We start from the raw sequence: 26045 nt of genomic DNA on the forward strand, positions 1-26045 counted from the left end.
TAAGTCATCGAATTTATACGTATTGCGTGACGGAATATTAGACGTGTCTTACATTAAAGGTTTGAAGCACTGAATAAGCAACGAAACAAAGACTTAAGCATCTAACAATCGATTAAGTCATGTTCATCAATGTTAATAGCCTACCCTCCATACACAATCGATAAAGACTAATATATATATCAATTAGTCTAAGAAGATATCCAGTATGGTGGGATATTCAGCAATCATATAAGAGTAGTTATGAATGAACAATACAGATTTCAATTAAATATTAATCATCAAAATAGATCAACTGTGCTAAGACCGTAGAGGCGGCAAACAGAACGAATTAGTGTTAATGCAGCAATCATGATAATCATTGTCAGTGGTATATAGAAGACACGAACTAAGAAACCAAAGACAGCGATTATAATCACAACAAGGCAGATCGAATAAGACAAGATAACATATAAGATAATATTGGATAAGAGTGCAAGTATAATCGTTAACCAAATAGTAATGAAGTGACGCGATTAGTAAACGAATGAACGTAAGGCATGACTTTTGGCATCATAACTTATCATTCCCAAACAAGATATAAGAAGGCATTTACAAACAACGGAGAAGGGGGGGAAGAGGGACGAAGGCTGCGTCAGCCCAGGCTACAGAAAAGGTAAGACATTAACACTGCGCCATAGGTATATAGATGTGTGTGGACGTGTGTGCCACACATACACATATATATATATTTAGGATAGATCTGTCATATGCAGTATGTCACCAATCTCTTTTATAGTGTTAGTATAATAATGTCTTATCTACAATATACTTGTTCATGTAGAATCAATAATAGGAATAAAGAAGTATGTAGAGGCAGACATAAATTATAATTTAAATGATAATGGAAATGTAAATTGTTATGAAATGCTGGGTGTTAGTGAATGACAGTAATTTGACCATGTGATGGAGACTATTGGGAGAAAATCCCCCTAGCCTAATTCAAGATTGTGATAATCCCTGGTAGGCAGTATATACTGAGTACTCATATGCATATATGTTAAAGGCTTGGGTGTCGAAAGCCCACCCAAGAAGAGACGGATCTTGCCGGTCCTCTCTGATAGACTTGGATGATAAGATGTATCATCCAAGGCAAGGAATTGATCATATATGACGATCTTCCTTGGTAGGCTTGGATGTAAGATACTACATCCAAGACGGGAATCAAATTATCCATCGATTTCCCTGGTAAGGCTTGGAACCGTGATGGGTTCCAAGAAGGCGGGCATTACAATCGCCTAAGGACATATCCCAATACTTCATTCGCATCCTTTTTATTACCTAAAAATTGAGATTAGTTTTAATTAAGTAATTGAAGTTTAATTGCAAATTAGATTAGTAATATATATTTTGTTGCATTCTGACAGTCTGTTTTGCAGGAAGGTGATCTCTAACTAGTAGGGACATTACATAGTTGTACTCAAAGTCTTTTATCACATTCTCTCTTCTCATCCCATATTTCAACACATTGTTGACTGTGTTCCTTAGGGTTAGTAATGCCATCATACACTATAATACAAAACCATTCCTCTTCCTCTAAGCATATAGTTTTTATTAATATTTTTAACGCTTTCTAGTTTAGGATGTTAAGCTTCGGATTGTTCCACCATCTTGCCACACTACATACTAGTTTAGCATCCAAAACTTCCTTTCTAAGGTCTTCCCTCTCAAAGGTTTTGTTCATTGCGTCCAGGTATCCTAAAAAGGTCCTTACACCAAAATAGTGAGGTAGCTTGATAGAAGAAATTCCTCTTGTAATGCACTAAATCCTAGAGACTTGTGGTTACTACTTATGTTTCTCTATTTTTTTTGGTCAATTGCAATGTAATTGTGTCCTTTGTAACATTGTTGTTTTCTATTCTATAAGGCCCTTCACTTTTCTAACTCCTAAACTCTTCTAGCCCTTACTTCCAACTCCTTGAGAAGCCAAGCTTCTACCACATCTTCACCAACAATAAAAAAAATGGCTCCCATCAAACTTAATCTCTCACTCTAAATTCGGATTTTCATTTGTCTTCATTCGAGGAATTCTTCCTAGACTGTATAGATTTCTATTATCTTCTTCATTTCCCTCATCTTCTTCCTACACCATCACTTCTATGTATGCACCACACATCTCAATATATGAGGGTATATGAATTACCCTATAGTCATCATTTCTTCTAAGTTCTATGCATGAAACACTTCATTCATTATTAGCCGATGAACAATAACTTTCACACGCTTGGCAGATTTCCAGCAATATGCAGCATATTGTGGGAGGGTTTCAGTCATGGTTCAGTTGTTTCTAACTTCCACAATGATGATTTATGTTTGTTGCAGTCATTTCATGCTGCTAACCTTCATATTTTAAGATGTTGCATTGATAATTGTAGCCAATTGCATAAATTTGTGTGCATAGGATTGTCAATATACTACATGGAGGTTGAGTATTATTGAGGTGGTATTAGTTTATGAAACCAGAAGTAATCATAGGAGAGGTATTAATTCAACTTTCAGTTGTTACACTGCTATCATCATTTATACCAGCCATTTAAAAGGGAGGTATTTGTGATTGTTTCCGGTAACTTGATGAGAGATGTTCTTCCCTCCAGCCTCAGTATATATGGTGATATGAAAATTTGTGATCCAAGAATATACATGATTGATGGAATTGCTTCACAATGTATCCAATATGGATTGGATGATTGAATCAAATAGGAGTAGTGGATTCATGGTAAGGGAAAATTCTACAAAATGATCTAGGATCCTGGAAAATCATCGAGCTTAATCCATGATCATCAATGCATGAACTAGCATTGCTTGATGACAAGGAAGCTTTGGGGAGGGAGATTTGTAATATCGCCTTTTAGAGTCACTCCAACATCATAGTTAGCTCTAGCTTTCTCAGTTGAATGCCAATCTTTTCAGAATGGAATTTAGCCTTTGGCATTGTGTTCAAAGGATCAAAAGGAGTTTCTTGATGCTTTTTGGGGGCAGTTTCACCAATTTGGGCGCACTCCAAACATCTTGGAGGAATATTCTATTTTTGGAAAGTATCTATTTTTACTAGGTTGGATCTCCTATGGGTTGTTGGTGCCTTCAAATTTCAATTCTGGTCTATTACCCTTTTTTTCCATATATCCAACTGGTTGTGTGGGAAATAATTAATTGCTAATTTATTGAAAAAGCATACATTAAAAGACAACTTCAACAAATATTTATAAGGCGGATTTAAAAGTGACTAAAGTGCCACAAAAAGTAAACAATTAAACGAAGTCAATTTTTTAAGGAGCAAAAGGATCATTATTTTTTTTTTTAAAAGGCAATTTTAAATATTAAAGTTTGGAAAGGTCCCATGAAGATTATAAAAAGGGCTGAAAAGACTCATTTGAGTCATTCATGGTTATTCATTTTGATGAAAACCTTTTAGGGAGTTTGACTTATTCAAATTTGTAATCCTAGGATGGAAATCCTATGAGGAAAATTGGTTACAATAGTGAGAAATCTGCCTTGGTTGACTTGCAACTGGATTCATTCAGATTTCACACTTTACTAAAGGTTTTGTTATTTTCACAATTTTGCCAGCTCTGGATTCCCGGGTATAAATTTTTACAGATTTGCAAGCAAATAATAAATTCATCCTCATGGAGTGTGCAAATGCAAAATATCAAAAGATTTTGGTGCAGTGGTGCAAAGGTGAGTGTATTAAAATAAATAAAAAGTAGAAGTTGGGTTACCCAGCCGTACCATTTCCACAAGCCTAAGAGAGTCCGTTCATCCTCTAAGAAAGTGACTTGATGCACAAGGGCTTAATAATCTCATTTTAATATTCAATGCAGCCTTTCCTAAGACTTACGCATTTGACATAGCATCCAAGAAGGGGAGTCGAATTTAAGTTTTGAAGGTTCTGTACATATGGAGGAAGTCATACCACATATTGAATACAAAAGGAGAGCACAATTAAGGCTTAACAGCCTCTTTAACTTCCTAGCACAGCTTTTAAAAGAGCTGGTCGAAGTCTATGCAGTACCCTAAAAATTAGTTGCAAGTTGTCTTAAAGGGAGTGCAATGTCCCCTTTTTAGCACATATTGTATGACGCTTTCATTATCCTATTTCTCCATGGTCGCGCAAGCTAACCAAGACATTTAAGGGATCTTGAGGATATTTGGCCTAAACAGTTTCAGTTTCGGAACATTCTGAGGTGTTTTGGTGTGGTTTTGAGATACTATTTATAGTAAATCAGTTGGGCCCGGTTAGGATCATCAATTATTCATGGTAATATCTTGTTGATGGTAATTGTTGATATTGACTAGAGATTTTAATAATCTTCTATGATTATTAATGTATCTATCAATAAAGTTAAGTTATAAAGTTAAAATTAAAATATTTAACTTTATTCATATGGGGACTTAAGTTAAAGGGAAAGTTATTTTAAATATTAAAAGTTCCCCTTCATTAAAGGTACTTGGAGACTTAAATATTAAAAGGGAAGTATTTCTATGTATCCCACGTTGGCTGGAAAAGTGTGTGGACTCTCCTGGGAATGTTATAAAAGACTCTTAAGAGTTCATTTTCAGTATGCTTGGTTGGAGAATTTGTGAGTCTATTTGTTGGAGATAATTTTTCACAGGTTCTTGAGGATGGAAACCTTCTTGAATAACAATCTTCACGTTATTGGGAGACATAGTCTAAAGAATACATTGGATGTTTTCATCCAAGAAACACATTGTGCTTCAAAGAGATTAAAACTTGCAGTTAGAGGATTTAATTGGCAACATTTTGGAGACTGTAGAAGGGCGATTGAGGAAGCTTGATTAAGATTTCAGTTGTTGTTGTAACCACACTTGCTGGGCCTTTCTGTACTTGTTGAAGTCGTCCCATTTTGAGCATTTATTCTAGATTTTGCTGGACGTAGGGTTTTTGAGAGGAGCGGCTGGGTTATTGAAGGCTCGAATCTGTTGTTGCTGAATGTTTTCTTTGCTGTTGTGACTGTTTAGTTCCAGCCATACTATTACTAGGTTCCTGTCGTGAGCACCTAGGGTTTGGTGCACTATTATTGTTGATATTTGTAAAGAAAAAACCTCGTTTTCCAGCACAGTTGTTCTAGGTATGTAAGAAATTGTTATGTAATCTCTTTCTAATATAAATGTTGTCAGATTGGTGAAGAAAGCTGTTTTTTGGGGGTCTGTCATAAATTCTGGAAATTATTTAGATTGTTTCTTCTAAGTTTCATGAAGTTTAATGCATTCAAAGAGCTGCAAGTTATTTATGTATTTGCATAACTATTATGGTTGAATGGACTAGCAAACAGTATATCAAAACATTACTCAAAAATTCAGAAAAAAATTGTATTGAACTAGACTGCATATTACAGTGGTATCACAGCAGAAAATCCTACCATCCTGTGTTTGCATGTGAGCGAGCAGTGCTTGCATGTGTAGTTTAAGGATACCCAGTTGCTTGTATGTCAGTTTGGAGGTGACCGAAGGTCTTGCATGTTGTTTTCTATCAATACATGTCTTCTATTCAAATACCTAGATAGCTCCATGATAGTTTAGATCGGTTTTATGAAATGGGTTTCTTTTGCATGCCATTTTCGAGCAATACAGATTTGTGGGTTTGATTGCTTGGCAATTTTGATCACTTCCAAGAGGTGCGTTTACTTTGCATGTTAGATTTGAGATTACCCAAATGTTTGCATGTCATTTTGGAGCCTTGCATGTTAGCAGGTTCGAGTTACATGTCAATTTTAGGCAATTTTCGAAAGGGGGTAGCTCTTGCATGTCAGTTTGAAGCTATTTGGAGTAGTGGGTTTACATTGCGTGTTAGTTTTTGGCAATTTTGAGCATGTTCTATGAGAGCCAGTGATAGGAAAAAGGAGTTACCGAGAAACATTAAGGAAAAGGGAAGTTGAATAGTGGTTAACATCTGAAGATCATTATTAGAACTTTCTTACCAATGCAGCCAGTTATTTTGTATCATCATTTAGAAAGATGAAGACTTTTGCAGAAGAATTGATGGAATTGAAGCATAGATGTGAAAGACAAAATGAGGAGTGCAAACACGTGCAACAAAGTTATAGTGAGTGCTTGGATCACTTAAAGTACTTAAGTGAACATCCTGGTTGGTTTAGATCCATCTTCAAAAAGAAATCAAAAGTTAATGAAAATGACTTTTCCAGTGAAAAGATTCGAGATGTCAGTAAGAACGAACTGTAGAGGCAAAATCTTTGCTTTTCTTGCAAAGAGGCTTTGAAGCCTAATCACGTATGCACAGGGGAAATGGTTAAGGTGTTAGTAGAAGAAAAAGGCACAGAAGGAAAGATTGGGAAAGAAGAAATTGCTTTAGATGGGCCTAATGCTTGTAAAAATGAGGATGAAGTAGCTTCATGTCTTTCTTCTATCACAGATGGGTATAATAATGTTCAAGAAATCAAGGATGAATCAATTGTTTCTTCAGGTATGGTTTGCATTAGTTTCTTTCAGGGTAACTTGGAGGTTAGGCTTGACAAAACCGGTGAGATGATGGTTACTCTTGATGATTATAAATGTGATTCTAATGTTGTTCCACTATTTCTAAATGAAAGGTGCATGACCCCATTAAGTGGGATAGTTGAATTAGATGAGCCTATTAGTATTTTGACACCAAATGATGATGAAGACAATTCCATAGTTGGGCCTAATGCTGCCCAAGTTTTAGATCAGCAGGTGTGCCAGGAAGATATCATAGAGGCAGTTGATTGTGAGAATCAAGTTCTTCAAGGCCAATCAGATAATTCATCATGTGAAGCAGACGGAGTCCATAAGCCTAGTAGGGCACATACATTGGAGAACCAATTGAAGGTCAATAAAGATAAATTGTGGCGGTATTAACACATTTTGATAACACTCATAAGATGGTTGAAGATCACCTTTGGAGGGTTCAACTTGAGAGAATACAAAAGGGATTTGAAGGAGAACCTTCTCATTTACAGGTAATGAGGGAAGCTATGAGAAAAATGAAATCAAATTCTTTACATCTACTCTCAGATCGAGACCATCTCCTCAATCTCGCTGAAATATATTCTGATGCATTGAGAGGGAAAGAAAAACAAGATGACAATCTTACCTATGAGCTTATGAATACTAAGAATTCTTTGGAGAATACTCAAGTGGCCCTTCAAAAATTAGAGTCGAGCTTGGCACATTTTTCATCATCCAAATCAGAAAATCAGTCACCTATGGCAACCCCTACTAAAGGACAACCTAATACAAAAATTATGGAGATCATGCAAATTGCTGAAGGAAATGATGCAATACATAAGGAGATACAATGCACTAATGAAGATCAGCAGGAACCACAAAAAGTTGAGCTCGTGAAATTTGATGAACAATTTTCTCATGATGATATAGTTTCCAACCATGAGAAAAATGCTTTAACAAGTTTTGCAGGTGGTTTTCATAATGACACTCTTCTTGGATCAGCAGCTGACAATAAATATCCAAATTTGGAAGAGTTGTGGTATACTCATATGACCCCATATGTTGAGAAGAATTGGGAAGAACATCAAGAGTATAAACTCTTGATATTGGAGGAGGAAGACTCACAAGATGGTGCAGATTGCAATTATAAAAATGCTGACGCAAACAATTTTTAGAGGAGAACGCATGATAAAACAACCACCATTGACGAGCAACCTATATTAGAAGAAGATTTGTTTGACCACAATGAGGACACTCATGGAAGGTGTGAAGCACATGCTGATTTGGTAACGGTAAACAGCAGTCCTTATGCTTATCAGTCATCAGATGTCAGATATGAACTTTCAGATTGACTTGGGTTTGGATGTCTCTATTGATTCATGTTTCTTACAAGATTTTGCAGTGAAGTTAGCAGCTGATTGCAGATCAGCCTTGAAGGAGGAAGGTTCATATCCCATTAGCAATAGCGATTCATATGTTGAGGGGAAGGAGAATGCAGATTTGGAAATGCCAAAATGAGGTATGAATCATTCCAATTTTCAGATTTCAGTTTGGCATCACAGATGGACTTTCAATTGCATGATTCCATTAGTATTAGAGGATTTTGTGTGTTTGGGTTTGGTGGTGCTAGCTTTGTTTTGGGAGTTGAGTGGATGCAATCACATGATCAACACAATCACTTGGTATGGAAAGCGTTGATGGATGATGCATCAAAAATGACAATGGTGAAGGAGCTGGAGGCAATGGTTATAGGTGATCATAATGAGGTTGCATGGGCAGCCCATCTTTATGTGTTTCTTCAATTTACTTCATTAGAGGATATGTTAATTCCAAGACTTGGCATTGGTAAGTTGCTCTCACCAGGTATGTCTTTGGGTAATGAAGTTGCTATTCATGGTTTCATAAGGGCATATCTTTGTGACAACTTGGATTTGGTGAGATGTCTTGTAATGTCCCTACTAGTTAGGGATAACTATCCTGCAAAAACAGATTGTTAGAATACAACAGACATATAAATATATATATGTAATCTAAATTGCCACCGAATTTTAAAATACTTAATTAACATAATCATAATTTTAATCTAAAAAAGGATACGAATGCCATACAAAGTATGTCCTTAGGCGGCCATGAAGCTCGCCTTCTTGGAACCCATCTTGGTTCCAAGCCCTCCAGGAAGTCGAAGGTGAATTCGACTCCTGTCTTGAATGTAATTTCTTACATCCAAGCCCTCCAGGAAATCGAAGGTTATTTCTATTCTTGTCTTGGTGTAAGAGGCCTCCAAGGAAGGCCATGTGTCATTCCTTGCCTTGGGTGATGCATCCCATCACCCAAGTCCTCGGAGTGGACCGGCCAGATCCAACTCCTCTTGGTTGAACTTAATCAACCAAGCCCTACATATGCATATCAATAATCAATATATATACTACCTTAGGGATTTCATAATCCCTTCCTTAGACGAAGGGAGTTTCCTCCCTATAGCCTCCAACATGTGTTTACATTTGTATTTATAATGCACTTTGATGATTTAGCACTATTTTATTTCCTAATCTACATTTTATGTTAACATGTATTCCTAATGTATTCTTTAACATATATTCATATTAAATATACCCTATCATTGTTGACATATGCATTACACCTTCCTTGATAACATCTATATTCCTTAATCATTCCCTATGAGCAGATTAGTATACTAATTAATTGTATTCCATAATGCCCACATGTTTTAGCCTTAATATATTCTTACTACTGCTCAATGAAATGTACTTTAATTAATATTAACAAAATTAATTATCATCCTTAATTAATGCGCAATGAAACATATATTAATTAACATTAACATCTATTAATTATCATACTTAATTAGAACTCAATGAAATATACATTAGTTACTATTACCATATATTAATTCACACTAATATATTAATTTATAATATATTATACCTTACCTCTTACCTGCTGGTCACGAAGTCTGCTCCTGACTGTTCACCTGTGTTATCTCCTCCCCTTCCCTTGCGGTGGCTGCTTCCCTTTATAGCCTTGTGAAGGGCTGTGACCCTCCACGATCCCCTTCCGCACCAAGGGGTGCGGTGGTAATCACAGCCCATGCTGCGATTACCATCGCATCTCTTGGTGCGGGGGAATCGGGAGGGCTTTAATTTTAAATATATAATGATACTAAGTTTTGCCTTTTTAATATTAAATGTAATACTTTTTCATTTGTTATATATTAAAATAATAATATAGCACTTCTTTCATTATATTAAATATATGATATTTTAAATAATTCTTTCCTTATTATATAAATGTATTTCCTCTATTTAATATAATACTTATATTAAATGTATTTCCTCTATTAAATATAATACTTATATTAAATGCATTTCCTCTATTTAATATAATACTTATTTTAAATATATTTCCTCTATTTAATATAATACTTATCGTATTAGTCATGTATTTACAATAATCTTATTTACTCGATCCATATCCTTAATATTATTTACATAACTTTATATCAGGTGCTAATGCGGGTTTATCACATGTCTAGACTAGCAAAGGCCTATGAATGGATTACTTCATGAGAGCCAATTTTCAGATTGGAGATATCAATTTCCAGTATTTGCATTGTTAAACAAGGCTAAGTATGTGGTTTGGCGTCAAGAGGATTATACTTTTAGTTTTGACGAACAAAGCATTGATGAGACACCAACATTTGAAGTTTGGATGAGAGATGCTCCTTTCATCTTGCGGGTGTATAATAGCCTTATGGTTTGGATTCCATGAAAAGTCAGATGCTTCACAAGATGTTGTAGTATACTAGTTGTATCAAAGTGGCACAACGGAATGGCAGAGCAATATCCGTCAGATTGGTTTGGGATCCAGGTGCTTGACGAAGTCACATTTTTGCCAAAGATTGCTTGAGGACAAGCAACATTGGGAAGGGCGGACTGTAATGTCCCCTTTCTAGCACATATTGTATGAGGTTGTCATTACCCTATTTCTCCATGGTCCTGCAGGCTAACCAGGACATTTCAGGGATCTTGAGGATATTTGGCCTAAGCAGTTTAGATTTTAGGTGAATTTGAGGTATTTTGGTGTGGTTTTGGGATACTTACAATTTATAGTAAGTGAGTTGGGCCAAGTTAGAATCATCAATTATTCATGGATAATATCTTGTCGATGGTAATTGTTCATATCGACTAGAGATTTTAAGAATCGTTTGTGATTATTAATATATTTATCAATAAAGTTAAGTTATAAAGTTAAATTTAAAATATTTAACTTTATTGATATGGGGACTTAAGTTAAAGGGAAAGTTATTTTAAATATTAAAAGTTCCCCTTCATTAAAGGTACTTGGAGACTTAAATATTAAAAGGGGAGTAATTCTATTTATCCCACATTGGTTGGAAAAGCGTGTGGGCTCTCCTGGGAATGTTATAAAAGACTCTTAAGAGTTGGAGAATTTGTGAGTCTATTTGCTAGAGATAATTTCTTAGAGGTTCTTCAGGACGGAAACCCTCTTGAATAACATTCTTCCCGATTTTGGGAGACATAGTTTGAAGAATACATTGGGTGTTTTCATCCAAGAAACACGTTGTGATTCAAAGAGATTAAATCTTGTAGTTAGAGGATTGAATTGGCAACCTTTTGGAGACTGTAGAAGGGCGAGTGAGGAAGCTCGATTAAGATTTCATTTGTTGCTGTAACCACACTTGCTGGGCCTTTCTGTACTTGATGAAGGCATCCCATTTTAAGCATTTATTTTAGATTTTGTTGGACGTAGGGTTTTGGAGTGGAGCGGCTGGGTTATTGAAGGCTCGAATCTGCTGTTGCTGAATGTTTTCTTTGCTGCTGTGACTGTTTGTTCCAGCCGTACTATTCCTAAGATGCTGCTGTGAGCAGCTAGGGTTTGGTGCACTATTATTGGTGATATTTGTAAAGAAAAAGCCTCATTTTCCAGCACAGTTGTTCTGGGTACGTAAGAATTTGTTATTTAATCTCTTTCTAATATAAATGTTGTCAGATTGGTGAAGAAAGCTTCTTTTTTGGGGTCTGTCATAAATTTTGGAAATAATTTAGAGTGTTTCTTCTGAGTTTCATAAACTTTAATGTATTCAAAGAGCTGCAAGTTATTTATGTATTTGCATAGCTATCATGGCTGAATGGACTAGCAAACAGTATATACAAAGAAATTGTATCAAACTAGACTGCATATTACAGGGAGTCTGAACCATATTTGGGGAGAACAAGGGTGACATGGTCCTTTAAAAATTTCAGAAATTAATTAAAAATTAGCTCTACCCTCTTTTTAAAAATTTGCGCCCCTCCATTGTGTTGTCGTACCACCTTATGAAAATTGCTATATTATAAAAGCTACCATACTTCTCCTGAATCTATCGTACTAAGCTTGATGGATCATACAGCTATTGGAAGGAAGGAATAATGCCGAGTGGGTGTTGATTGGGTAAAGTGTATGCTAACTAGAATCTATAGTAGACCTCTAGCACCTCAAGCAAGTCAAGTAGGTCAAGCAAGTCAAGTAGGTCAAGCACCTCAAGCAAGTCAAGCAGGTCAGCCATTTGAAATATAATAAATACTGATGTTTTGTGGTTTAATTTGGTGAGTTACCGACATAGCCTTTTTTGCTTGCAAGTACTCACCTTAAGTCTTTGATTTATGGTCTGAATCATTCAAATTGAATTCAAAACTACGGTAGAACTATTGTAAAATCTTAGGCTGTAAATAATCATGACTTGGCAAAACTCAACAAACACATATTTGACCCGGACTAAATGACTTAGCAAAAACTCAACAAATTTTCCAAATGTAAAACAACGTGATTACAAAATAACCTTAAACAACATGCATGATAATTCGTAAATGTAGAGAACTGACAAACGATAACTAATAAGTAGTTTTTTCTTCATTCATAATTTCATAGTTCAAAAAAAAAATGTTTGAAAGCACAATTACAAATCATCGGTCGTACTTCACAAGTTCATAGTTATTATTTATTACTGATTACTAGTATTAAGTTCAACAGCCATATGATCATAAATCCCAAACATCATAGTGGCCAAAAAAGCAACAAAACAAATAAAGGTGGCCAAAACATTATTAAGATTCAAAACACTTCACCTGTGATCAGACTCAAAATAACATCTCACGCCACTAGATCTACTGCCACATATTCTACTACCTCTACTCATAATCTACTACCTCTCCTCATATGAAGAAAGGAGAGCCATAAATCCTTGCATAACATCAAGTTCTACTTTATGATAAAGCAAAACATCTCTTCCATGAATTCGTGCAAGATGATTTTTGAAGTGATTGATGCAATCTTGATCCCGCAAATCTTGATCCCCCACTAATCTTAATCCTGCAATAATTGCACTACTTTCCATGTTTCACCCTCTAGGTTGCCATGCTTTGAAACACCAAATTTGAAATGCTAGCATAAAGAAAAAAAATAAAAGATTATAACATGTAAGCCCTAGATGCTAAATAATGTCAAGGGGATTTTATAAGAGAAAATAACAAAAACTTATAATGAGAGGGAAAAAAAAAACTGAAAATAAAAAACATGGTAGTGCTATTTTTTTATTTTTAGGTTGCACCTTACAAATGATGCCAAAAGACTTGTTTGTTGTCAATCAATCCAAAATCATGCAAAATCTCTTGAAATCAATTCTGAAGATACTAAATGTTATGAAGGCGACAACGGGTGATAAGTGGATGAAGAAATTGTGAAAAATAAAGTATTTACATGCTTTACTGCCCACGGACTCTCTTTATGTGACACCAAGTGAGTTTTTGGCTCGGATTTCTCAGATTTGGCAAGTTAAGAGTTATTCACCAATGAATCGAGGGCAAGTAAACTTGTAACTCACCTAGTGTTTTGTCTTGCAAGCCTGCAACTTTTTTGGCAATTTATTAAAGAATAGATGATTACCATGCATGCCCCAGCCAAAACTGATGTTAAAGAACAAATACATGTGAACAATAATATGATTTAAACTTCAGTTACAATTCAATTAGTAACATGTCAGCACAGACACCATATTCATGAGAATGGTGATAACTGACAAGGATAAAACTCAAGCAAACTTCAAGAATGCAAAATAAACGATAAAGTTTTGTTATAAAATATATAAATTAGATATCAGCAATGCCTTCCATTTTGTACTTCAATAATTAAAGAGAAAAGACCAGTCAGATATTTAAAGCAAATTATCAATGATTAAATGATAGATTTTGACTTAAAAAGAGTTAAAAAAAAAAGTTTGGGTTCGTAACATAATTTACAAAGACAGTTCTAAACTTGTGTTACTATAATATAAAATCTAAAGAGCTAAAAAAACTGAAATACACCCATCGTGATACTCAAAAATATTATTGATCCAATTTTATAAATACATATCTAGTATTAAAACCAATAAGATATTTCTTATTGAAGATTGATGCTTTCAAAGCTGAGAAACAGAACCATAACACAGATCAAAATCAAATAACTTTCAACATAAAATTGTACATATACTAACAGTATCAGCCGCTACAAGATTCAATCCAACACCACCAGCTCGAGTTGATATAAGGAACACAAATGCTTTGTTAGTATCATCATCTGGGTTCTCAACGCCACTGGCCTCTTGCACACTAGAAGGTTTTCCACTAAAGCTCTGCACTGCTGCAAAGCGCTCCTCAGCTCTCACTGAACCATCAAGGCGCTCATAAGAATACCTTCGCAGCTCCAAGTAATCCTAGATACATGGAAAGATAGATATTCAGAAGGTGAAACGCCAAAGATATGTTACACAAACGTAGATGCATAACTCACTCAAATTTTAGTAAAGATAGCCTATAGATTATAAAACAGAGGAAATTTTGATTTCTGAGTCAAACTATTTTCATAAACAGCTCAGAATCCTTTCGCAAAAGGGAAATTAAACCTGAAGAATATCTAGTGTACGGGTCATTTGAGCAAAAATCAAAACACGGTGACCATCCAAATGCAGTTTCTGAAGTAAAGCATCCAGAATGAGGAGTTTCCCACTTGCCTGATTTTACAGATATACAAGACAGCATACTTTGAGTTTGAAAATCAAAGTACTGAGCCAACTCAGAAGCAATTAGTTATCAACACCTCTAAAAGAAAAGAGTATCATTACATCAATCAATTATTTCAGCTATTCATTAATCATACCTGAACGAGGTGTTCACCTTCTTCAAATGGCTCTGGCTCCACACCACCGAAAAGGTAAGGATGGCTACAAGCCTTCCGCAACTGTACCACCTACATTATTATAGACCATAATAAGAATCAGAAAAGAAAATGTTAACAGATTTCAGCATACAGATTGTAAGGGTTTATAAGTGACTAGCTATTTTTTACTTCACTTCTTCTTGTGTCCCCTTTCCAAAATAAACATAATACTAATATTTTAAATGTGTCCAGTTATTTCATTTTTGCAAATGGCCACTTAGATATCTGTTGATGTGTTTTTATGCACCTAAAACACTGAAGAAAATACCAAGGTATCTTATCCTCTCTTGAACAAAATCTCCTCAAATGCTGAACTAAATGATCACTTGAGGTGACTCCAAGGTTCCAAATGTCAGGTCTTGATGTGTGGATAAGCTCAATCGTTGATGTGATTTTGCTGGAATCACAAGCGAGACTTACATTGAACATGAACCTGAATGCAGTTGGGACGTGGAAGTTTACTTGTTTTAAAAAAAGGGACAAAGGGATTAAGGGTTTAGAGAAATCTAATCTACTCCTAAGATCAATCATAGCACTAGATCATGCTTGGATGGACACAATCCTTAAACCAAGCTTTGCTTCACCATGTTGCCAACAGCTACACAAAACCGATGCAATCTTCCAAGGGAATGAAAGGTTTTCATATCATGAACGTTCATCCAAATACCCAATACACCGACACAACTTGAATAAACATATCCACAATTGAACTTAGCACATTTCAAGGTTTAAGCTAACTATGCACTGTAATTGAAAATCATCCAACCACAAATAGTATGAACCATAGTTTAAAAACTCGTGGACTCGCCACGGACTTGCGGGAGCCACGAGTCAACTCGCGAGGCGAGTCCTGGCGAGTCCATTTGAAAGACTCGCGATTCTTTTGCAAGGACTCGCACGAGTCTTCTGCACGGACTCACGAGTCTTTTAGATGGACTCGTGTGACCCAGAAAAACCATCAGGCAAGCTTTAAAAATGAGTTTTTTTTCATTTTTTTTTGCCTTCATTTGGCGTAACTCCCCCCCTTTTTGACTTTTTTGGGGGTTAAGAGGTAACCCTAATTGGACATGGGCCAATAGAAAAATAACACCTGACGCCTTTATAAAATAATAAAAGTATTTTTGGCCTCACGAGGCGCTGCCCCTCGACCCCACCCTGTATCGCGACAAGGAGCGCGCAAGGGGCACTGCCCCTTGACCCCAACTTGGGGGCGCTGCCCCCAAATCCCCGTCAAAAAATATAGGGGGAAACTACACTGATGGAAGTAGGGAAAATTTAACCTCCGAGTCTGATTAGGCTCCATATAACAACATAATTAGCATTGAAGAAATCTTGGTATTATACATTTTAGAGTTGAAAGTTTGAAACTATGAGTATGAATGATGAAATTTCAAATATTGCGCATTTGTTGATCATATGACATGTGTATTGTTTCAATTATGGCTCTTATGTTCTCTAAATGCATTAATTTCTTTATGCTTTTTTTTAAAACTACGGTTTTTTTTTTTTGCCGAGTCTTTCGCGAGTCTTCACGAGTCCGAGTCCGAGTCCAAATTATTGGTTTGCCCAATCCGTGGCGAGTCCGAGCTTTTGAACTTTGGTATGAACCACAAGGAATTATCAACATCCACATATTACTCCATCACAATCAATGAACTTCATCTAACATGAGGATACAACAAGAAACCATACAATATGCAAATGAAACACCACCATTTACCATAAATTCAATGAAAAATATCTTTATTGACATGCTTGGCAACAATTTTTGCCTTCTCCTACTCTACTTCTAATCTAATTATCTAGCTGCTAACTATTCTTCTATTAACCCTTACAAATGAGGAGAGCAAGCCTTTTATAGAGAGCCCTTTACAAATGAATGGCTTGGATCAAATCCAAATCAATGGCCAAGATTGAAAGATAGAAACCCTAATTAGGGTTTGTTACACCCATTACATAACATTTAATACTTGAGCAGTGATAAAATTACATTTTTAGGACAAATGTCCTCCTTTGAATGTTGACCAATGAATGATGAGGTTAGGTACATTGAACTTTGAGCCTCCACATGTGGTACTTATCTACCTCATTGGATGAGTCATGTGCATTGAATTTGGATGCCTTGTCTTGGAATGATGTGATTGGGTTGAAAATGACTAGGCACCACCTCAACTTGCTCATCTTTTAGATCATCACAAAGAAGAGTTTGTGATTGAGCAATATCTCTTGATACACAACATTTCCAAGCGCTTGAGATGTGGTGGTGGGAGATATTCACAAATTGCATCATTTTATCCGATTTGATCACCTTCACCTATCCTTGATTCTAAATCCTTCCATTTGAAGCCTTTGTCTTGGATTACTCTCTTGTTGTACTGACATTAATTCTTGGAGGAAATTCCCAATTGCTCAACTTCATCATCATCGTGAATACCTGATCATCTCAGTATAACTTGATTCTTGCAACCACCTCTTGTATTCTTGAATGCCTTGATGACAGGCAGATCTTTCTTCTTTTAAGGACAAATGTAATCCACCTCCGCCTTGTTGTCTTCTTCATATCCACTTTCAAGTTGGTGTTGAGTCTTCGTGTGGCCTGATTTTGAGATGCACTCTCTTGCTGAAGTACTATACAGAGAGCTTTGGTGGAGTCTTTCCTTCGAGGCATCCCTGCCTTGATGTTGCTCGCATTCTGCTCCTTCACTTTCTTCCTTAATCACCTGCAAAACAACAAGATACCATCAAATATACCTGATATATACTAATTTCACACATTTTTAAAAATCTGATATGCATTCCTGATGGGGGTGAAATGGTGTTCTGATTTCTGTTCTCATGTCTGATTTCACTCTCTTCAAGTCTGATTGGGGTTCAAAATCTGAGATTTTAACATTTTGAAGTCTGATCGTGGATTCTACCAAGTGATACAGAAACTTCACCCTCCATCGCAAGGTCGTGGATCTTTGCAACCTAAGGAAAAAAATGCTCATTGTCGTGGATTTTAGCAAGTAAAGGAAAAATACAGATGACTATCGTGGATATCGTCCAGCCAAAGAAAAATGTCATGACTACCATGGATTTGAGGCCGTGAAGAAAAAACTTAAGGATGACTCTCATAGATTTGAGGCAGTGAGGGAAGAACTTGAGGAAGACCATCGATTTTGGGAGGTGAAGGAAAGTTTCAAGTCATGAATTCATTGTTTCTGTTCACCTTCAACACCAAAATCTCATTATTTGATTCGCCAAGGCAACTTCATCATCATCAAGGCATTAAGATAGAATTGCTTTCATTCATTATTGCCTTCAAAGTGCTTCAATCTAAGCCTCCACAAGTCGTGGATTCTAGCAAGTCAGGGACAAAATCATCATCCACCTCCTAGACTGGTAATCTGAGCAGGTGAGGGAAAAATCACTCCTTGGCAATGGATTTTGGTGAGTGAGGGAATAACTTGCTGAAAACCGTGGATTTTGGCCACCAAGGGAAAAATCTCACCTAGACCGTGGATTCGAGCAGGTCAAGAAAAAATCACTCCTAGGCCGTGGATTTGAGGAGTTCAAGGAAAAATCACTTACTTCCACTTTGAGTTGATCACTTCATTGCTTACCTAAGTTGATAATTTCAATGCCCTTTCTTGCAAACTTGGAGGATTCAAAGGGGTAAATTCACTCATTGCCACTTCCGTTTAACATCAACATCAAGACCTTCAAGGTCATGGATTTTGGTGAGCCACGGATAACTCAATCCGACCTCATCACTTACTGATTTCACCAAGTGCAGAGTGACTTGCTCATAAGGTTGACTTGGTGATTTCTTTCTCTTTCATCATCACTTTGACCTTGGTTGATCCTCATCAAGATTTCATCTCATGATTGCTCATCTCTCCTTGGTCGTTCCTCGCTTCTATGTTCTAACCTGAAGATATCCACTTTCTTGCTTAATTGTTCATCACACTTAAGACTCATCTCTGACCTGACCTAAAGGTTGTATTGTGAAGCATCACCCAAGGACTACTTTAACTCTCACCTATCATTTCACTTTCACTCAACACTTGAGCACTTAGAGCTGCAAAGACCCGAAACTAGTCAAGAGGGGGACCTGAATGCTGCTAGACTGCCCAACTCGATCACAACCTGATGACACATCCCCTCACAAGCAAGAGGTTAACGACACCAAAACTACTACCAAGCTAGAAGACTAAGCTAAGACAACTACACTACCAAGCAAAAAGTGGGGGTCCCCATTTGTAATGGGGCGATGTGTGAAAACGTCACAACAATATCTAAATTATAAATTAGAAAGGGGCCCTTGGATGTAAATTACAAGTATTTTTAAAATAAGAAGAAAAAACAAAACACAATAAAAAATTAAAATAATTAGAGGACCCAAGGAAAAGAACCTATAAATGAGAAGTCAAGGCTCATTATTGATGATCCTTGTTATCTTCATCATTTTCAAATTTCAAATTTCAAGATGCATGGTTACCAATTTACAAGGAAAAAACAACCCTCTTGGAATCTCTTAGGATTCAAGGAGAAAAACCCTCATCTCATTTGGACAAATCTATACAAGGATCGCAATTGTGCTTCAACTGGAGAACTATTACATTTGCAAACAAATTTCAAATCAGTGACATCATTGAGAGTCTGGACTCATTTGTATATTGCTCGTGTTTTCAAAATAATTCCTGTGCTTTTCAATATGTTATAGTTATATAGATCGTACAAGTCAAAATCTAATATTAACTTGCTGGCTTCATATTAGCACTTTATTATTATTTGGCATATTATCATAATTACATCAGTAAGAAATATTTGGCAAATCACATTATTGCTCACTATTTTAAAAGGTAGCTGTACTAAAGTGAAGTGTAGCCCTTTGGATGTAAGATTGTAGCATACCATTCCCAAGGATGGTTTATTTGTATTATGCTGCATTGGGAATTCCTTGCAAGGAGCTGCCATCAATACAAGCACAGCTTGCATTAATACAGCCCTTCACTACTTCCCTAGCCTTGAATTAAATCATAGCTTGAAATGAATGACAAGGTCAACCTTGCACGACCTTTGGGTTTGTTTGCATTCTTGAATAACTTTATTGTGGTGCCATGCACAGTCAGCCTTAAAATTAATTATATTTTGTGTTTAAATAGTTGTGTAGAGTAGAGTGATATTTATTATATTTTCATACACTAATTGAATACGAGGAATAGGATTAACTAATATTCTGACATTTAATTAGATATGAGCATGCAGTTAGCATAGGATTTGGATTTGAATTTGCATTCATTTCTCGTATTTAAAGAAAGTGTTATATTCTAAAAATTGTCATAAATAATCAGCTTATTATAGAATTTTAAGTTCCTTCAGGCACTTCAGGAATGGGGGAACTTTAGGTTACATTCCCTGGTCATCTCCCACGCACTGAGACAATGTCGCAACATCCTGGAACACATTCCCAAGATCGGGGAGAGCAGGAAACACATTGGGATATCTGGCCATCCCCAGGATAGTTGGAGACATCTCTGATGTCTCTTGACCACCCTGGGGGCAGTCATTCATCCCCTATTGCAAAGCAATTTTAAATGATGTTTTCTAAAAAAATCGTTCATACAGTAAAAAAGACTGTTAAATATATCATGACAATATTATAACAGCAGCAATGAATATATTATGGCAGCACCATAACAGCAATTAAATTAATCATGACAGCAGTGACAGCAACAACTGTAGTTATATATAGCATGATTCAGATTCATAGCTAATCATTTAAAACTATACACCAGTTAATTTTAACAGCAATAATTTGGATTTCTAGTTTTGTCTTCAAAATTCTTGACATTGTTTTAGAGTCACTCATTATTTTCAGTTGCAAAAAGATCAATTTCTTTTTGGAACATGGTTGGCATGCAGGCTTCTGCAAACATCATCCAACATCATTTTAACATCGTCATGTTATACCACTAAATTGGAGAAATATCTCTCTCTCTCTCTCTCTGTACATTGCCATCCCCTTGTCGTCTCCAAAAAAAGGCCCCTGGACTGCCACCCCCAAAATACGTCTCCTGTCATCCTGCAAATTCCATGGAACATAGGCATTTTTGTATTTTACTTTCAGTCTTCATATCTACAAAACATTATAAAGTTTGCAAATTCCTTAAGATCCGAATTTGGGGAAATTACACTTATGCAGACCTGTTCATGTGTACAATACTCTCCAAGACACACATACTATTTGGATTGTAGAAAGAAGCAAATTTAATTGACATTTATAACTGAAGAAGTGAATCAATAGAATACAAGCTAACTACAACCTCAGAGAGGGTATCTAAAGAGAAGCACTTCCCCACCACCCATCCTACCAAAAAAATGGAGAAAAGAGAAAGCGGTAGAAATAACAGATAGAATACCAAAGAAGCCTGAACATAGATATCCTAAACACTAGGGGATCAAAAAACACACCATAACACAATCCAAGCTACAACAACATGAGATGATGCTACCATTGAAGATAGGTCTGATATATACAATCTGTAACATCCAAACTCTATCAACTGATTAGAATATCTGGGATTTCATTATCAATCTAGGGTTTCATAATGTCTTGACATCAATGACAAATATACAGACTTCTAACACTAAACCATCCCTTAAAACCCCATATGCCTAAATTCTTGATCGTTAGGCCCAATTTTCGCCCAGACGAATGTGCACTGCATAGACATTTGCGCCAGGCAGTAAAGCTCATTGGGTTCAGACCACAATCCTGATTATTTCTTTCAGATATCAGGTAGCAGATTCAAAGTGGTTTTAACTTTTATAAAACAGTCAGAACTGTAGAAGTGAAGTGTTTCTCTAACACAGTTTTAGTTTTGATCAAGTAAAAGTTGTTAATAATTTATAGACAACGTTTACTTGTTGTACTTGACTGTAGATAGTACAAGCCACCCATCAATCATGGGGAGTAGGCATACTTAAGTAGAAGTTAGGTTGTCATGTAGTTACAAAATATGTGTGTGTCTGAACTTAGGGTTGTTTATTAAGTTGGATTTTTCATGGAATGCTTGACCAAGCTTTTAGATCTCTCCATTTTATGTATCCTTTTATTTTGCAATCATGCAGGCTTGCAGATTCTTCACATATGGGTGAACTGATTTTGTATTGCATGGAGTATTTTTTATAATAGAGGTGCCTTCCAATGTTAAGATAAAAACAATATTTCTTGTTATTCATCAGAGGAATTTTGAAAAAGATGCAAGGAGAAACATGACCATACATGAAATTTCCCAATAATCTTTGCTGCACAATTTCAGCACCTAAATCCCTCTCCGACTCAGTTCTAATTAATCCCCCAACTCTATCAACGCAATGTTTTTAGTAAAACTTTGAGAATCTCAATTCACAATAAATAAACAATCAGGGTTCCTCAATATAGGCCAATTCAATCAGTTTTCCACTTTTTTGAAAAGAAAACTTCAAATAATAGAAATTGGTGTTCCCCTTGTGAAGCACTCAACCAGCTAAGATCAATTACCATTATTAATTTTCAACTAAGGTAGTTTTTAATGCACTGGATAGTTACAGATTCTGTTTTTTACATCAGAATATTCATATCAAGAAGAGGTGCAAATTAAATGGGAAAACTAAGTTTTCCAAAAAGACAAAAAGCATAGAACTGTATTTCACTCCAACAGAGATACTACGTACAATATTTTGCAAAGACTGCTGCTGCAAAGTGCCCACACTCCTCGTCAGTAGCTTAGGCAGCTCTTTACGCAATAAGGATATATAGATTTTCTTCTGAAGTGGTACCAGAGGAGCCATTCTATAAAAGCACGGGTCATGACAGTATTATAAAGAAACATTCATAGAAACAATAGGACAAAATTTAAACCGTATCTGAATAAGCAAGAAAGGAAGCATATTTTCAAGATATCAACTAGTAGAATAGGCTTGTAGACTAACACTGTGACCTCAGACAGTGGTGGCAATGTAAGAGTGCCATTCTGCACAAGGAAAGCTTTGGTGCGGCGAAGCATGAATACTTGCACAATATATCTTAACAGCTTAACCTGTTTGTCATCTCCAGATGTATTGTCACCTGTAAAATGTTTTAAATTAGCACATTAAAGCGGATCGAAATACCCCTCAAAAATTCACATCGTAGTAGGTGGACTATCACATATCTGATGACATATGTCGATGGTCAAGGGCAAGATAAGTTTCAAAACACAATGATTGAATCAATTCAAAATATATTATATGCTGTTGAAAGCCAAGGCAAAATCAACTAGCCCAACACAATGTTATTGTTTGATTTTAATGTACATGAACATTAGCAAAACATTCGAAAGCATCAAAATGAACTCTATTCAACAGCTAAATTTACTTCCAACTTAGCTGAAAGTCCAACCCTCACTAGGTTAGGGCTTCAATTTCAACAGCTTAAAACAGAGTATTTGCAAAACAAAACAAAACAAAAGCCACTTTCTAAAATCATGTCCAACTCAACTACTGGCCATTACATGTTTACAATCCAAATTTATAGCTGGTTTTTATGTCTAAGAGATTCATGACCATGTATCAGCTAATAACGATAAGAATCAACCACTTGTTGCAATTTACATCAAAATAACAAATTTTACTCAATAGAAAATTCATATTATACCAAGTGTAAAATCCCTTGCCCAATCTTACCAAAAAGGTGCACTCTTCCTCATATACATTTAGTCAAACAATTGGCATCCATGGAAACTGGGTGATTATATCAAACTATTTTCAGACTCCCAAGACAAAGAGTTCCTTGTACATGATTTCATAAAAGTTACAGAGTTTTTCTGCACTGCTTCTGGATATGATTGTGTGAGAGTTTTTTCATCAACGTTTCGGATCACACTCCGTGATCTATAGAAGTTGCAGAGTTGTAAATATGAAATATTACTGTTGTCTCAATATAATTAAACAGACTCAGAAAAGGCAGAGAGAAAAAGCCATGAAATAGCATTCATTAACAACAGCAATTGAATTCACTGAATACAGAAGCCAATGGACCGATATCTGACCTTTGATTCATCAGCATAGATTGAATTCATATGGCCATAATTTGATAATATAATCCCCTAACCGTTAATTGTATAGACCTCCTGAAGTTGAGGATGCCATCCTCCATTTCAGTAATCATACTTGTAATTCCAGAAACAAGCAAAGATTTTTGTAGAAAGGCTCAAAATCGGTTTAAGGTATCTTCAGGTCTTCACCGTAGCACTAAGCTTTAACAAGAGCACCTCCCACTATGGAATACAGAATGCTCAAATATCTCTCCATGGGCATACAAATGAAAAGAAGAATCTTTATGGTTAGTTGTATCCTCCGTAATTCATTCCCGTTCCAAATATTATTATTCCACTAACTGTATACTCTCCAATTTGAAATAGAATTGCATACCATGCATGTTGTCTATTGTTTGAGAGTGAGAAAGTGTCATGCATGGCATGGCAGTCAATATCCTTCAACTTTCCAATTCTGTTATACCTGATCTCCCTTTCGGTTAACAAAGATGTCAACTTGGTACAAATAAAAACTTACGGTTCACAATTGCCTTCAGTACATACGTTATGATCTCTCCTCAGCCCGTTTTGTATGTTGTGAGGCTTTCTGACAATCCTGATATAGGGAATGTGTTCAACCAGTCTTCACGTTCACTATGTAGATGTGACCAATGTTTCAAACACCCGATGGTAAATTATCTCTTTACTCAATAAAGATATGAAAAACGGCAAACAAATACTGTTCCAATATCGTTGAAGTCCAAGCAGCCGGCATGATATCCAATCACCAGAAGAGAAAATAATAATATGCAAGTCCATCAACTATAATAGGGAATGCCATACTAATTTGACACGAACAATGATGTTAACTCAACTGATTTCTTCTTCATGCCAGTATTTTCCAGTGTTCCACGGCTGTCGGGGACACGGGGACGGGGGGACACATTTCCGAGACGGGGGGACCAAGGGCCTAAGTTTGGGGACGGCGGGGGGACGGCGGCAGGGTGGTGGTGCTGATATAGTTATACATATAAATATAGTACTTGAAAAACTAGTTTTGAAAAGATGTATGACAGTATTACTGTATAAGAATTACATTTCAAATGAGACTATAGGAAATTTGAAATACTAAATCTAAATACCAAGATTTCTTCAATGCTAATTGTGTTGTTATATGGAGCCTAATCAGACTCAGAGGTTAAATTTTCCCTACTTCTATCGGCGTGGTTTCCCCCTATATTTTTCAAAGGGGGTTTGGGGGCAGCGCCCCCAAGTTGGGGTCACGCCCAGACGTATCCTTGGGAGACGTCTGGGCGTGAAGAACGGGGAGACGCCCAGACGTCTCCACGTCTCCGACGGCGATTGGGTGGCAGTGGCAGGACGGCGGGGGACGTCGCGTTCCCATCCCCCCATCCCGGAGACGTCCCCCTCAAGGAGACATGGCCAAAAGGGGGGGGGATGCGTTATTACGCAAGTAATTGGTAAAAAATTGAATGTATATTAACAATAAGCAAACGCTCAATAAATAGGATTACAAAGAATTACAAGAGGGCAAGTTTCTGAAAAGAAACTGCCAATAAGATCGAGCAAGATCTTATTAAGATATTTACACTAAGTTTACAATATTGAGCATTAATAATAAAATAATAAAGTATTATTCTAATACCCTCCCTTAATGCTCAATCTATCAACTACACCAATAGACCCCCTGAATTTTACAAACTTATCTGGACTGAGGGGTTTGGTGAAAATATCTGCTGACTACTCCGAGGTAGGAACATACAACAACTGAATGGATCCGTCTTCAACCAACTACCGAATGTAGTGACAATGAAGTTCTATATGTTTGGTTCTTTCATGGAAGACTGGATTCTTGGCAAGTTTGAGAACTCCCTGATTGTTCGAAAACAAGGGAGTCGGACCTGCTTGAGATATTTGCATATCTCCAAGCATCCGACGAAGCCAAACTGCCTCACAAGCTGCCTTAACAGCTCCTCTATACTCTGCTTCTGTCGAAGAGAGAGCCACTGCCTGCTGCTTCTTACTAGTCCAGGTGACTGCACCAGATCCCAAACTGAACACATATCCAGAGGTTGATTTCCTATCATCAACTGAGCCTGCCCAATCTGAATCTGTGAACCCACTGAGTTGAGGATCATCACTCCTAATGTAAAGAAGTCCATAATCCGAGGTGCCTTTCACATAGCGCAAGACACACTTCGCTGCTACCCAATAATCAGCCCTGGG

General features: G+C 36.4%; 1 protein-coding gene across 4 annotated transcripts in view; it reads right to left on the reverse strand.

Moving 5' to 3' along the window:
- The window catches only part of LOC131039686 (probable helicase CHR10), a 153993-nt gene that overhangs the window by 63172 nt on the left and 64776 nt on the right, over positions 1-26045 (reverse strand). For all 4 annotated transcript variants that reach the window (XM_057972481.2, XM_057972480.2, XM_057972483.2 and 1 more), the window contains 5 exons: positions 22717-22852; positions 22459-22576; positions 14695-14784; positions 14441-14548; positions 14033-14251 (listed from right to left, as the gene is read on the reverse strand). In XM_057972481.2, coding sequence (XP_057828464.2) covers positions 14033-14251; positions 14441-14548; positions 14695-14784; positions 22459-22576; positions 22717-22852 — 671 coding nt within the window. The remainder of the gene's footprint in view (positions 1-14032; positions 14252-14440; positions 14549-14694; positions 14785-22458; positions 22577-22716; positions 22853-26045) is intronic.

The sequence above is a fragment of the Cryptomeria japonica genome, chromosome 6, assembly GCF_030272615.1.
Source record: "Cryptomeria japonica chromosome 6, Sugi_1.0, whole genome shotgun sequence".
NCBI classification, from domain to species: Eukaryota; Viridiplantae; Streptophyta; class Pinopsida; order Cupressales; family Cupressaceae; genus Cryptomeria; species Cryptomeria japonica.